At 42.0% G+C, this 15,894-nt stretch overlaps 1 protein-coding gene across 1 annotated transcript in view; it reads left to right on the plus strand.

Moving 5' to 3' along the window:
- The window catches only part of LOC134573737 (olfactory receptor 5V1-like), a 35,692-nt gene extending 20,705 nt beyond the window's left edge, over window positions 1-14,987 (plus strand). The window contains exon 2 of the mRNA XM_063433513.1: window positions 13,992-14,987. Within this exon, the coding sequence (XP_063289583.1) occupies window positions 13,992-14,987 (996 nt within the window). The remainder of the gene's footprint in view (window positions 1-13,991) is intronic.
- The last annotated feature ends 907 nt before the right edge of the window (window positions 14,988-15,894 follow it).

Consider the following 15,894-nt stretch of genomic DNA (forward strand, 5'->3'; position numbering starts at 1 on the left):
CTTTTATATTCTTGATATATTGCACATATGTTGTGCTGTGATTGTCTATATGTTTTCATTAATACATTTTTGCTGTTTTTACCTCATCATTTATATTCCTTTCTAAAAAACCCCATTTATCACATTACCAGCATAGTGACTGTGGCGCCCTGTACTTTTTAGTTTTTGTCTCTTGAAAGGAGAAAGAATCGTTCATTTACTGAAGTGGTAGTTACATTGTAAAACTTGTTTCATTACTAACATCTGTTATTTAGTTACATAGGCTGAAAAGGGACATGTGTCCATCAAGTTCAGTCTTCCTCACATCTGTTTTTTGCTGTTGATCCAAAAGAAGGCAAAACGACTTTTTACAACAAACTAGAAAAAAAAATATTTCTTGACCCCAGAATGGCAGTCAGATTTATCCTTGGATCAAGCAGTTATTACCCTACATTGAAAAAGTATTTCCTTGAATATTCTGTTTTTGCATGTATGCATCTAGTTGCTGTTTGAACATCTGTATGGACTCTGATAAAACCACTTCTTCAGGCTGAGAATTCCACATCCTTATTGTTCTTACAGAAAAAAAACCTTTCCTGTGCCTTAGACGAAATCTTCTTTCTTCCAGTCTAAATGCATGACCTCGTGTCCTATGTATAGCCCTGTTTATGAATAGATTTCCAGATAATGGTTTGTATTGGCCCCGAATATATTTGTATAATGTTATCATATCCCCTCTGAGGCGACATTTTTCTAAACTAAAGAGGTTTAAATTTGTTAACCTTTCTTCATAGCTAAAATGTTCAATTCCTTTTATAAATTTTGTAGCCCGTCTCTGCACATTTTCTAGTGCCATAATATCCTTCTTTAGAACAGGTGCCCAAAATTGCACAGCATATTCAATATGTGGTCTTACCAGTGATTTATAAAGAGGCAAAATGATATTCTCATCCCGAGAATGAATGCCCTTATTCATGCATGACAATACCTTACTGGCCTTAGCCACTGCTGATTGACATTGCACATTGTTGCATAGTTTGTTGTCTATAACAATTCCCAAGTCCTTTTCGTGTGCTGTTATCCCTAATTCGCTTCCATTAAGGGTATACGTTGCTTGTGTATTCTTTACGCCGAAGTGCATAACTTTGCATTTTTTAACATAAAATTTCATCTGCCATTTGAGTGTCCAGTCCTCCAGTCTATCTAAATCCCTCTGCAGCAAAGTAATATCCTGCTCACATTGTATTACTTTACAGAGTTTTGTGTCATCTGCAAACACTGAAACATGACTTTCAATGCTTTGGTAGTCAAGAATTTGAATCTGAAATTTTATTCATGATGGCCACCCAAAAAATCTCAAGATCAAAAACATCTAATTAAAAAAGACAAAAAGCAATGAAGGAAGTGGAACATAGAATAGAAAGAAAGGTTCCAGCGTTCTTCTATCCAACAACCCAGCGAAGACTAGCGAAAATGTCACTAAATACCTCCGAAATAGGTGGAGAAACTAATTCTGTGATACAAACTACAATAGAAGATAGAAGATTTAAAAAGCATTCTGGCAGTTACTTTATCAAATAAAGTCCAAAATACAGCAATGTTCCAAAGTAATAAAGAGTGATGTATTCTCCCTAGAGAACAGACAGATCTCTGCAAGAAAAGAAACACACATGGAGGTCAGATCTTTCGACTACGAAACATTTCTGAAACTGTAACTGATGATAAATTTTAAAAACTTTTTGGGGGATTTTTTTTTAAATTTTGAAGTTAAGCTAGACAAGAAAGAATAAATAATTGAACTCTGTCATAGGAAAAACAGACCGAAATCAATGTCAGAATCAGTTCCAAGGGATGTCATAGTTCTCTTGAGAGTCCTATAAAATAAAAGATTTTTTCCTAAGAGCATCACGATTTAATAATTTAGAAGACGGAAAAAATAGTTTTGTCTTTCCAGACAAGACAATTTAGAAGATCATATACACAAGTGACAAAAGAACCAAGAGAGAGAAGCATGCAATACAAATGGGGACATCCTGTTAGTTTGATTATTTAAGAAGAAGGTGCAATATATACTTTCAAAGTGCCAGGAAAGGTGAAAGAATGGCTCGTAAATAAATAAATTCTGCTAAGGGTGTAACGTAATAGCCAATGTGCAGAATGTAAATCCTTCAAAGGAATAGAGACAGAGAAAAGGTCCTTAAACCGGTCCTTAGAGTGGCCGGTGTAGACAGGATAAATCACAGGAAAATAGGAATGTCAGACCAAGCCAAGGTCAAGGGAAGCCAGAAAATCCCGAAAACGAGAAACAGAGCCAAGTCAAGGGAACCAGAGAGACAGAGTAGTCAAGATAAAGGCGAGTCAATACCAAAATATTAAACATAAACCAAGATACACACTATTGGGAGACTAGAAGTCTTAGAACAACCACGGGCTGATTGTGATTTTAAAAAAAAAATTATTATTATTGATAGCTGATTATGGTTTTTATGTTTTTATGTTTGGGGGGCGTGTTTAGGATAACCACGCCCCCAAAATGTGAGTGTTCGTTGATCTCTAGTGATTAGAGCTCCTCTTACATCACGACGCCGGAGTGGCATGCTGCGTGGGAGCGGTAGTCCACTTGATTGTATTAACAGTTGATCGGCGGACCACCAAGGTAAGTACATGAGACCTCACAAAGGGGAGAGAATAAGACAATAGAACGAGAAAGGAGAAAGGAGAAAGAAGACTATACAATATATATATATATATGGGTTCTTTTGGGTTTTTTTTTATTATTATTAAAGAGAACCAGTGTAATAGTATAATATAGGAAAGAAAATCACGTGGCAGATTTAGATTTTAATTTTAAATCTGAGATAATTAGTCACACCTCTTATAATGAGGTCACAAAATTATTCAAATTATAGGATTGATAGGATGTATACGGATACTGAAATATTGTTTGTGTTAGAGTTTTTTTTTCTTTTTTTTTAGAAGATTGAGAGAAAAATAAAACAAAAGTGTAAATTTGAAGAAGTACACATATAAACACAGTTAATTTTATATTGAAGAAAAGTATTGTTAGACACATAATCATTCATAATTAAATGTGAAAGAAACTCACACAAGTATGGTTGTTATAAATGTAATTTAAATATAAATTATAAAGAAACACAATGGAGATAGCTGTAAATTTTATTCATAAGTTTTTACCGAAAGAAAAGGGAAAAAATGAAGAACAACAATGATCAAAACAATGGAAGTGATATAAATATTCAATATACTATGAGATTTAAATTATAAATCTGAGATAATTAGCCACAAGTTTGAATGTATAAGGTGCTCATAGTAAAAATAGCACAAAATTATTAAAATTGTAGGAGTGATAATATACACTGTAGCGGAGAGCCGATCTTGCACAGCTATTCTCCACTAGAGATTCCAGTGAGGCTCAGGAACAAGGTGATGTTAAGTCCATAGGCAAGGTTTCCAGCAGGTAAAGTAATACAGCAGTATCCCCATCGCAATCCCAATAACTGGACGACACACAGTTTCAGGAGTAGACTGACAAGCTTTATTCCACAGTTCCTTATAAAGCCCTCTCCCATGCAAGGGAGGAGGTTCTAACACTTAAGACATTATCCAATCTCTAAGTAGTAACCTCCCACAGATCTCCTCCCCTCCTCTAGCATCATAATCCCCTTATTGTGTACACAGTTTTCCCCGAGTTTTGGATGTACCCTAAATACTTGGGGTACATCCACAAATCCAACATCCCCAGATAGCTCTATTCTGGGGGACCAACATACTTAAAAATTAGCCCATTCGGATGAATGGTTCGTGAGATATGGGGTTCCAAAGATTTGACCGACCGCATGGGTAAAGTATCCGAAAACAGTTCCATGCATTTTGGCCCTGCGGTCGGTCACAAACAAGGGAATGAAAACAGGCGAATTGCCTGTGTTATAGAGCCTGGAGAGGGTTTGAATGAATTCCCTTGTTTATGGGGCTCTTTCTACCGAACGGCGGGTCATTCGGTAGTTTCCATACGAATTTCTGGAAGTATGGAGGTCTCAGCGGTGTTTGCCTAGTCAAGTGTCCGATTTTAGTTCCAGACACTCGACGGCAAAACACTGCTGTTCGGTAGTTTAAGATGGCCGCCGCCACGTGTTTGTTTCCCGAATGGCGGCCACCCAGAGGACAAAGACCACACTGCACTGATTGCCAATTACCTGTTTGCAACATTGTTGCAAACGGTAATTGGAGGCACACTCATTCCTGGGTGGTCTGGTTGTTCGGTAGTTTCATTCCCTTGTTTTATTTGAATGATTCTACCGAACAACTAGAGGAATACAATTCTTTGCATACATTTAACTGTCATTATACCCGGATACCATGCTTTCTATACATGTACATACACATTAAACCAGCCATATGACCAAATACACTTATTCTCATACATGTCGTGGGACAGCCCGGTACCAATCCGCTACACTGCTCCCCCTTGCCCACAAGCCGGCATACACAGTCTGATCCAACACGGATCGGCTTGGGGATGTCCGGGGGCTCACGGATCATTTCTCTAAGTCAGTTTGTCTTGACAACCCGTCAGCATTTCCATTCTGCTTACCCGGCCGGTACTGGATATTAAAGTCAAAAGGCTGTAGCGCCAAACTCCAGCGCAGCAGCCTGGCGTTGTCTCCAGCCACCCGGTTCAGCCAGACTAACGGGTTGTGATCCGTGAGCAAGGAAAAGGGCTGTCCATATAAATAGGGTTGTAGCTTCTTTAGGGCCCACACCACAGCCAGGCATTCCTTTTCGATGGCGGCGTAGCTTACTTCTCGAGGTAACAGTTTGCGACTGATGTAAGCCACTGGATGTTCCCCGCCATCGGCCCCGACTTGACTCAGTACTGCCCCCAATCCAAACATAGAAGCGTCTGTGTGAACAAGAAAACGTTTAGTTGGATTGGGAGCTGCCAAGACAGGGGCATTTATCAGTGCATTTTTCAATTGTTGGAATGCCTGCTCACACTCCGGGGTCCAGTTTACTTGGCGGGGAAGGTTCTTACGGGTCAGGTCAGTGAGGGGTTTGGCCAGGGCGCTATAATTGGGAACAAACTTCCGGTAATACCCTGCTGTCCCTAGAAACGCTAAAACCTGGGTCTTAGTCCTAGGGGTGGGCCACTGGGCTACAGCCTCTACTTTGGCGGGTTCGGGTTTTTGTTTACCGCACCCTACTCTATGTCCCAGGTATTGTACCTCAGCCATGCCGATACTACACTTGGCCGGCTTCAAGGTCAGACCTGCTTCCCTTATCCTATCTAGTACAGCTCCGATGTGAGCTAAGTGTTCCTGCCACGTATTGCTAAAAATAGCAATATCGTCCAGGTAGGCACATGTATAGTCCTGGAATCCATCTAGGAGTCGATCCACCATCCTTTGGAAGGTGGCTGGGGCGTTTTTCATCCCAAATGGCATGACCTTAAACTGGTACAAGCCAAATGGGGTGACAAAGGCCGACTTCGGGATGGCGTCTGGGGCCAGGGGGATTTGCCAATACCCTTTACACAAGTCAATAGTGGTGAGGTATTGGCCCCTGGCCATTCTGTCCAGTAACTCGTCTATCCGGGGCATCGGATAGGCGTCAGATACAGTCTTCTCGTTCAATCTCCTATAGTCCACGCAGAAGCGGGTCGTACCGTCTCGCTTTGGTACGAGGACTACAGGAGATGCCCAAGGACTGTCTGAGGGTTCAATCACCCCCAGTTGGAGCATTTCGTCGATCTCCTTACGCATGTTTGCCCGTACCGCTTCTGGAATGCGGTATGGCGTCTGGCGCATGGGTAGTTGCCCTGGGGTCTCGACCCGGTGAGTTGCCAGAGGCGTGTATCCAGGTACATTAGAGAACGTGTCGCGTTTCTCTTCCAATAGTTGCTGTACCTCGATCCGCTCCTGTGGGCTTAGCCGATCTCCCAGCGTAACCTCCCCTAAATCTCCGGACAGCTGCCCATCCCCCAGCAAATCGGGGAGGGGTAAGCTGTCAAACTCTTCCGTGTTAGGGGCACAGATGGCGGTTACCTCCTCAGTACGCTCGTGGTAGGGCTTCAGCATGTTCACATGGAGCATGCGTCGCCCCCCAGTCCCTGTGCAGGGGCCGATAATATAGGTGGTATCGCATCTTTGCTCCACCACCTTATATGGGCCCTGCCAGGCGGCCTGTAACTTATCATGTCGGACAGGTTTTAAAATTAGTACCTTCTGCCCGACCTGAAAGCTACGGTCCCTGGCTCCCCGATCATACCATGTACGCTGGCGGGTCTGGGCCTCCTGAAGGTTTTCCCGTACCGTCTTGGTCAACGCTTCTAGGCGGTCCCGAAAGGCCAACACATATGGTAGGATGGGAGTGCCATCTGTGCTCCGGTCTCCCTCCCAATGCTCTCTAATAAGATCCAATGGGCCTCGGACCCTCCTTCCAAACAATAATTCAAACGGGGAGAACCCTGTGGATTCCTGCGGCACCTCCCGGTATGCAAATAGGAGGTGCGGCAGGAATCGTTCCCAGTCCTTGTGGGTCTCTGCGAAGGTTCGGAGCATCTGCTTCAAGGTACCATTGAATCGCTCGCAGAGCCCGTTCGTCTGGGGGTGGTAAGGGGCGCTGATAATAGGCTTAATGCCACAGATCCTCCAGAGGTGTTGGGTGAATTCTGCGGTAAACTGGGTACCCTGATCCGAGATAATCTCCCTGGGTAATCCCATCCGGGAGAATATCCGCATGAGGGCATCCGCGACCGTCTCAGCGTGGATGTTGGTCAGAGCCACTGCTTCTGGATACCTGGTGGCATAATCTACGACCGTTAAAATATACCGTTTTCCTGACGGGCTAACTTTATTGAGGGGGCCTATCAGATCCACCGCTATTCGGCTAAAAGGTTCCTCTATTATGGGTAAGGGGTGAAGTTTAGCCTTCCTGCGATCCCCCCTTTTTCCCACTCTCTGGCAGGTATCGCAAGTCGTGCAATATCTGCGTACTTCCTGGCTAATCCCTGGCCAGAAGAAACTCTGGGTTAGTCTGTACCTGGTGCGACTAACCCCTAGATGTCCGGATAGCGGAATATCATGCGCTATCCGGAGTAATTCAGCCCGGTACCGCTGTGGTACCACTAATTGTCTCCTCGCTATCGGGTCTAACCCCGTAATCTGTTTGGTTGTTTCCCTGTATAAAAGTTGTTTATCCCAGATAAACTTCTCTCCCTCCGCCCCGGGGGAACCCGTGCCAACCTTGTCCCTATACACCTGAAGCGTGGGGTCTGTTGCGACTTCAGCTACAAATTCATTAGGTGGAGCCCAGGGGACACATTCTAGAGGGGGGGTAGGGTTGCTTACCTGGACCTCCGGCAGTGTGTTGTGGTCCTGGGTGCGGGCCTGTTGTCGGGTGACTACAGGGTTGACCTCTCCTGTGGTGGGTGACTGGGGCTCAAAAGCAGAAGTGAGCCTCCCCAGATCGTTCCCCAATAAAACCTCCGCCGGTAAATGTGGCATCAACCCCACCTCCACTTCCCCTGCCCCCGCTCCCCAATGTAAATGTACCCTTGCTGTAGGTAGCCGGTACACTGCTCCCCCAGCTACCCGGACGGCAACAGTTTTGTTCAGTTTTGCCTGATCTGAAATCAGGTGGCTCTGTACCAAAGTGATGGTGGCTCCCGAATCTCGTAATCCCCGGACTGCTGTACCATTCAGATATACCGTCTGTCGATGGTGCCGTAGATTATCCACATTGGCCTGGACCGGATCTGCCTCGTGCAGTACCTCCCATTGTTCCACAGTAGTAATGGGGACTGCGGAACCATATGGGGTGGTGACTAGGTCCTGGTAGTGGTGGGCTGCGGCCGCCCTGGGTGGAGGTGGGCCTGGACGAATCCAGGTGGAACGGTCCCGTAGCTGTGGGCATTCCCTTTTATAATGTCCCCACTTCTGGCAGTGATGACAGGGGCCAGCGGTGGGTTGTCGGAACCGGGGCTGTGCAGCGGGTGGTGGAGGTGGTGGTAGCGGTCTCGGTGGAGCTGGGGTGTAGTTGTTTCCCCTGAATGTTTTAAAGGTTGCTTTTGGAGCTGCAGGTTTTTGTGACCTGCGTGCATCCAGGTAGTCATCCGCTTTCCTAGCCGCCTCGGTAAGGGAAGTAGGGTTTCTGTCCCTTACCCATTCCTGGACCTCATTGGTTACTCCCTCATAGAACTGCTCCATCAGCAACATTTGTATTACATCCTCCATAGAACGTGCCTTGCTAGCTTGCACCCACCCGAGCGCTGCCCCCTGTAATCGGCATGCCCACTCTGCGTGCGAGTCCTTCTCTGTTTTCTTTAGATCCCGGAACCTCCGCCGGTATGCCTCGGGTGTTATAGCATACCTGGCGAGTATAATTTCTTTCACTTTACTGTAATTCCTTATTTCGTCATTAGGTACAGTCCGATATGCCTCTGCTGCCCTCCCGGTTAACCTTCCGGCCAAAATAGGTACCCAGTCCTCTGCGTTAATTTTATGCAGTGCACACAGTCTTTCAAAGTCTTGCAGGAAAGCGTCTATATCTTCCTCTGCCTCCACATATGTTTTAAAAGCCTGGTATGGTATTTTAGGCTTACCTTCCTGTGGCACATTAATTGCAGAGCTTTGTTCTGGTGCCTGTGTCCTTAGGATGAATTCTTGTACCTCGGCCATTGTCCTGGTAACAATTTCTGTTGGGGGGTTTTCCCCATAAAAGGATAGCCTGAACTGAACCTGCCTCTGGAATTCCGATCCTTGTGGTGTTCCTCCCGGCTCCCTCTGTGCCGGAACTGAATCGCCCTCCATTCTGTACTCTGCCATGAGTTCTGTAACAAGTACTGCTTTCTTCTTATTGCTGGCTTGTATACCCCTTGCCTCTAGGAGGTCCTTTAGCGTGGAGCGTTTTAGCGCAGAAAAATCAATCTCCATCCGTACTCCATTTACGCTTGTTCCTCTGTGAGTTTGGATCTCAGCGCTGCCAACCAATGTAGCGGAGAGCCGATCTTGCACAGCTATTCTCCACTAGAGATTCCAGTGAGGCTCAGGAACAAGGTGATGTTAAGTCCATAGGCAAGGTTTCCAGCAGGTAAAGTAATACAGCAGTATCCCCATCGCAATCCCAATAACTGGACGACACACAGTTTCAGGAGTAGACTGACAAGCTTTATTCCACAGTTCCTTATAAAGCCCTCTCCCATGCAAGGGAGGAGGTTCTAACACTTAAGACATTATCCAATCTCTAAGTAGTAACCTCCCACAGATCTCCTCCCCTCCTCTAGCATCATAATCCCCTTATTGTGTACACAGTTTTCCCCGAGTTTTGGATGTACCCTAAATACTTGGGGTACATCCACAAATCCAACATCCCCAGATAGCTCTATTCTGGGGGACCAACATACTTAAAAATTAGCCCATTCGGATGAATGGTTCGTGAGATATGGGGTTCCAAAGATTTGACCGACCGCATGGGTAAAGTATCCGAAAACAGTTCCATGCATTTTGGCCCTGCGGTCGGTCACAAACAAGGGAATGAAAACAGACGAATTGCCTGTGTTATAGAGCCTGGAGAGGGTTTGAATGAATTCCCTTGTTTGTGGGGTTCTTTCTACCGAACGGGGGGTCATTCGGTAGTTTCCATACGAATTTCTGGAAGTATGGAGGTCTCAGCGGTGTTTGCCTAGTCAAGTGTCCGATTTCAGTTCCAGACACTCGACGGCAAAACACCGCTGTTCGGTAGTTAAAGATGGCCGCCGCCACGTGGTTGTTTCCCGAATGGCGGCCACCCAGAGGACAAAGACCACACTGCACTGATTGCCAATTACCTGTTTGCAACATTGTTGCAAACGGTAATTGGAGGCACACTCATTCCTGGGTGGTCTGGTTGTTCGGTAGTTTCATTCCCTTGTTTTATTTGAATGATTCTACCGAACAACTAGAGGAATACAATTCTTTACATACATTTAACTGTCATTATACCCGGATACCATGCTTTCTATACATGTACATACACATTAAACCAGCCATATGACCAAATACACTTATTCTCATACATGTCGTGGGACAGCCCGGTACCAATCCGCTACATACACAAATATAAATATTGAAATATTACTTGCAATAGGGTTTTTTTTAATAATTTTTTTCTGTTCTCTTTTCTGATATATATTAAATGGAACCAGTGTAATAAGTGTACTATAGGGAAAATGATATATTAGGTAGATTTAGATTTTAATTATAAATGTGAGATAATTAGTCACAAGTCTGAATTAAGAATGTGGTTATAGTAGAAATTGCACAAAATGATTTGTTATAAAAATAATGAGATACACATGCAAAAATATTGAAATATTGTTTGTATTAGAGTGTGTTCCTATGGTTTATTTATTTTTATTTATTTTTTTGTCTCTTTTAATACCTCTAAAAAAGAAAAAAAAAAGTTAAAGCAAAAAAGGGAAATTAGAAATTGGATTTATAAGTTATAAATCTTATACGATTTATAAGAGAATGATTTTGGCAGACGTTTTATAAAAGGAATAAGTAGATGTAGCTGTCCTACAGGAGACTTACTGGATTTAAAAGAAAATGTAAAACACCTCAATTAAGGGATACTCTAATATTATAGATTGTTCTCTGAAAATATCACACTAGGCCTGCTAATAATAGCTGGGTGGTTTTATTATGTTATTATGATAGCAGATGTTCACATGGATAAAAAATACTTGTGAAAAATGGAAATATCTAAAAAAAAAATTAAAACAAATTAGAAGTTTTCAGTCAGTTTTGAGACAATATTTTTTTTATGATCTTTGGAGAGTTTTTCATCTTCCTCCCCCCAAAAAAAGATTCCCACATTTTTCCCGGGTGCATTATTCATATTTTCAAATACATTTATATAAAAAGTTTATAAAATAAATAACACGGACAGATCACAATGGCGTAATAATGGAAACAAAAAATGCTCAGAAAAAAAAAATAAGACCAGAAGGACGATTGGACAACAATTTATTAACACAAGAAGAAAACAGAGAAAGTATAAATAGGATAACTGAATGTTTCTCAAATGTTTCTACATTCCTCAAATACACACTCTGGATCCCCTATGCACACACTAGATTCCTTGTAAGCAAACACATACTACATTCCCTAAACACACACTCTATTCAACCCCTACACACACTACATCCCGTATGCACACACTCACTACATCCCCTATACACACACTCTCTGCAGCACCTAGACACACATACATTACATTACACCACAGACACAACACGGCTAAAACCAACCCATTTACACAATACCACAATCAGCTCACTCTACACACACGCAATCACACAAGCAGGTCCAAACACATGCACAATAGTCTTTCTTGGCATGTTTGTATTATGGCATCCCACTTATGGAGACAACAGATACAAGTTTCAAGGAAACATGGTGCAAGCATGTTATTAAATTTACTTGCGCTGCGCAGAACAAATACAGGGCTTTTTCCTCATGCTAGAGCTCTTCAGCAGAGCTCTGTGCATGGTCTGCCCTGGAAGAGCAACATGCTCACTGTAAGAGCAGGTGTGCTTGTTATTGGTGATGACAAAACGCACCCTATCTGGACCCGCCCCCTTCTCAGTGGGCCTCTGTGATTAAAAAGTGCACAAATCTTCTTCCCAGTCCGGCCCTGATTGTAGGTATATATTTGCCATCCTAATCGTTACCTTTTTTTCCTCTTCTCGATTATTTATTTTTATTTGAATTAGATTAGTTGCTGCCTAAAATAAAAAAAAACATTTTGAGTGGAGACAAATTACGTAAAGATATAAAAGGTGTGATATGAGGACAGAGTTAAAGATCTGTTTGTAAGATATTCCAACGGGATTCTCCTATCTCCTGAGAATGTCCCCGTAATGTACATAAACCATGTCGTTTCCTTCGGCAAACTCTCCAGCTTTTAACGTGAGTGGACCAACAACGTAAGTCGGACAAGCGTTTGGTCAGTGACTTGAGAACCAATTTGCAAAATTTCAGCTCAAATAAAGTCTCCCAGCTCGGCTACAGTGCAGATTTATTTAGTCACTTTGCTGTGAGCAGACCTGTGTGTTCATGCTACAATTATAATTAATATATCATTAAAATATTCTGCAGAGCTGTACAATGTGACAGACGCCATGCAGAAACTGTAGCTCCGTAGGAGATCTCCAGAAAGCAGTTTATTTATTTGGCTTGGTGTCAACTCTTTAACTGAGATCAAACAGATCTGGAATCTGGAATAAGGAAGGGAGTCCTTGTATAGAATATCATAACAAGATCTCCATCTAGCCCAGTGAACGTGTTGAGTTACTGAGTGCTGTGTTTGCGTTAAATGACTATCATGCTTTGAAAGCAGTTATCTAGATATTAATTTAAATATTTCTTTGGATAATGCATATTGAACAGTTTAGATAATTAATGAACAAACGGCCATATTTATAACTTAATGAGATAGTTTACATTTTCCAGGAAGGTTTACTTACATCTTCTTTTCTTGTATCACTTTTTCCTTTTATGTCCAAATAGCAGATATAAATATCTGTTCCTATTCATGGAAATGGATGAGAGATATCCAATATTGCAGAAATACTCAGAAAATTAAACAGGGATAAATTATAAAGAGTAATATGGAATTTCAAGAAATCACCTAGAACATCTGCACCTCATCTAGAGCATGCATAAGTCCTCTACATAGTTACATAGTTACATAGTTACATAGCTGAACATAGACTTGCGTCCATCAAGTTCAGCCTTCCTCACATATGTTTTTGCTGTTGATCCAAAAGAAGGGGGAAAAAATCCCAGTCTGAAGCACTTCCAATTTTGTAACAAACTAGGAAAAAATTCCTTCTTGACCCCAAAATAGCAGTCAGATGTCTCCTTGGATCAAGCAGCTATTACCCCACTAATTAGAAAGTATATCCCTGTATGTTATGTTATTTGCAAGTATTTATCCAATTGCTGTTGAAACATCTGTATGGACTCTGACAAAACCACCTCTTCAGGCAGAGAATTCCATATCCGTATTGCCCTTACTGTAAAAAAACATTTTCTTTGCCTTAGATGAAATCTCCTTTCTTCCAGCCTAAATGTGTGACCACGTGTCCTATGTATAGCCCTGTTTATGAATAGATTACCAGATAATGGTTTGTATTGGCCCCAAATATATTTGTATAATGTTATCATATCCCCTCTCAGGCTCCGTTTTTCCAAACTAAACAGATTTAAATTTTTTAACCTTTCTTCATAACTAAAATGCTCCGTTCCTTTTATCAATTTTGTAGCTCGTCTCTGCACTTTTTCTAGTGCCATGATATTTTTCTTTAGAACAGGTGCCCAAAATTGCACAGCATATTCAATATGTGGTATTACCAGCGATTTATAAAGAGGCAAAATTATATTTTCATCCCGAGAATTTATGCCCTATTTATACATGACAAAACCTCACTGGCCTTAGCAACTGCAGATTGGCATTGCATATTGCTGCCTAATTTGTTGTCTATACAATTCCCAAAACCTTCTCGTGTGTGGGTATCCCTAATTCACTAACATTTAGGGTGTAAGTTGCTTGTGCATTCTTGACCCCAAAGTGCATAACTTTACATTTCTCTACATTTTCTCTAGAACATGTCTACAGGGAACCTCCACTTTCCAAATAAAAATCACTATTTAATAGATATGCCCACAACTAAAACACACATGCATTTCATTATAAAACGATTTAATTGGTGGAATATCCAGAAACGGCTTGTAAAATGTTCTTTTTTTTTTTTTTACTTTTTGTAAAATAAAATTAAAATGTTTCAAGTGTTCCTTTAACTTGCCTAGACTATGTAAGACACACATAGAATACCTATATCTCACATTGACCTTCCATGATTCTACCAACGCTTTGTAGAGTTTACACTGTCATTTGTTCTCTTTATTTCTTTGGACTTTTGTGAACTTCTGACCTTTTATATCTTAAAGTCCGTTATTAGTGTGATGGACGTGGTTCGTGGTGATCGATGGGAGAATAATCAGACAGAAGTGAATGAATTTATCCTTCTGGGGTTTCTACATATCTCAAACTGGAAATGTGAGATGTTTATTGTCTTCTTGATCATCTTTCTCATGACCTTGATAGGTAACAGCCTAATTATTTTAGCCATTAAAGTTAATGTGGAGCTGCATAGTCCCATGTATTTCTTTTTGGGGAACCTTTCTTTCCTGGAGATCTGTTACACCTCTATCACAATACCCAACATACTGTCCGACATCTTACAAAACAGTATTGTTATCTCCTACACTGGCTGTATGACCCAGGTCTATCTTTTCACTTTTTGTGCCACTGCAGAATGCATCCTTCTGGCCGCCATGGCTTGTGACCGCTATGTGGCCATCTGCCAACCTTTACGCTACACGACAATTATTAATAGGACCGTATGCAACTATCTATCAGCATTTGCCTGGCTAAGTGGGCTTCTTAACTCCACTATCAACACCCCTCTCACAGCAAGTCTCATGTTCTGCGGTGTCAACGCAATAGACCGCTTGTACTGCGAGATCCAACCCTTAATTCGGCTCTCCTGTGCAGACACTTGGCTCAATGACATGTTTGCCACTGCCTCTGCTGCCGTATTTGGGGTGAGCTGCCTTATTTTTATTTTAACTTCTTATATTTTCATTGTCTCTGCCATCCTGAGGATCCCACGCCAGAACAACCAACATAAGTCTTTCTCCACTTGTGCTTCCCATATCACGGTGGTCATCCTGTACTACGGATCACTCATCTTCATGTATCTTCTGCCCAATTCCTGGACAAAGCTGGACTTTTTAGTGTCTATGATTTACTCCATATTTACCCCCATGCTTAACCCTATCATTTACAGCCTGAGGAACCGGAAGGTCAAACAAGCACTACTCATTTTGAAATGTGCACCAATGACTCACAATATGGGGAAAATAAAGTTAAGGAAGAGGTAAAAACAATTATCAACCCTTTGGTAACAGGACATCAATTTCTTATTGATAATTGTGTGACACAGACTCAAGTCTGACTCGTATTTTCCTTTATCTTAGTTGCTTCTCCTTGAAGTCATTAATGATGACCACCAAACACGCAAAACTGTGCTTGATCTCCACAAACAACTCCTGTCTTCCGTAATAAGCCATCTTTAGATTAATCAATATGCCGGACCTTACCCTTTTTATCTCCAAAAAGATCACACAATTAATAGATGATGAAACTTTATAATAGACATGGTAAAAGAAGTAAAAACTGCCTAAATATCATGAAAAATAAATTCTGCAAACATCTTCAGTGCTGAGGTTAGCCATCACTCTTAACAGGGGTATAATACACTCTTCAGTTGTTACCTTACACCCGTATGCTTACACCAAATGCAAGTTACTAAATCGAACAGATTTTGGAGGGGCTGTGGCCAGACTGGGATGTATTATCATCAGTGCCCCTTTCTACAACCATAGTGGACACCGGTGGCAACATGGCTATCGAAAGCCTTAGATAAACCTATCTCCCTAAATCCATGGACCTTTCTTCTCTCCAGATCAGTCAATGCACTACAGGGGAATGAAAAAAGATTATTTCCACTGTGGCCTTAGCGGCTAGAAGAGCATTAGCCCAGCATTGGAACCAACTGACATTGCCATCCCAGGTAGACCTGCACAATACTCTGACCGTTATCAGAGACATGGAGCAACTCACAGCACAGATTCATTATTATCCACAATAAAAAACCTGGTCATCCTGGATACAGCATTCTTATTATTCTTATTATTCTTTTTCTTCCTCAAAGTAGTTTATGTACAACAATGATTTGTTATATTTATGTCACAATGGGGGTGCTAGTTTTATATTAATATGCTAGTG

The sequence above is a fragment of the Pelobates fuscus genome, chromosome 9, assembly GCF_036172605.1.
Source record: "Pelobates fuscus isolate aPelFus1 chromosome 9, aPelFus1.pri, whole genome shotgun sequence".
Classification (NCBI taxonomy): domain Eukaryota; kingdom Metazoa; phylum Chordata; class Amphibia; order Anura; family Pelobatidae; genus Pelobates; species Pelobates fuscus.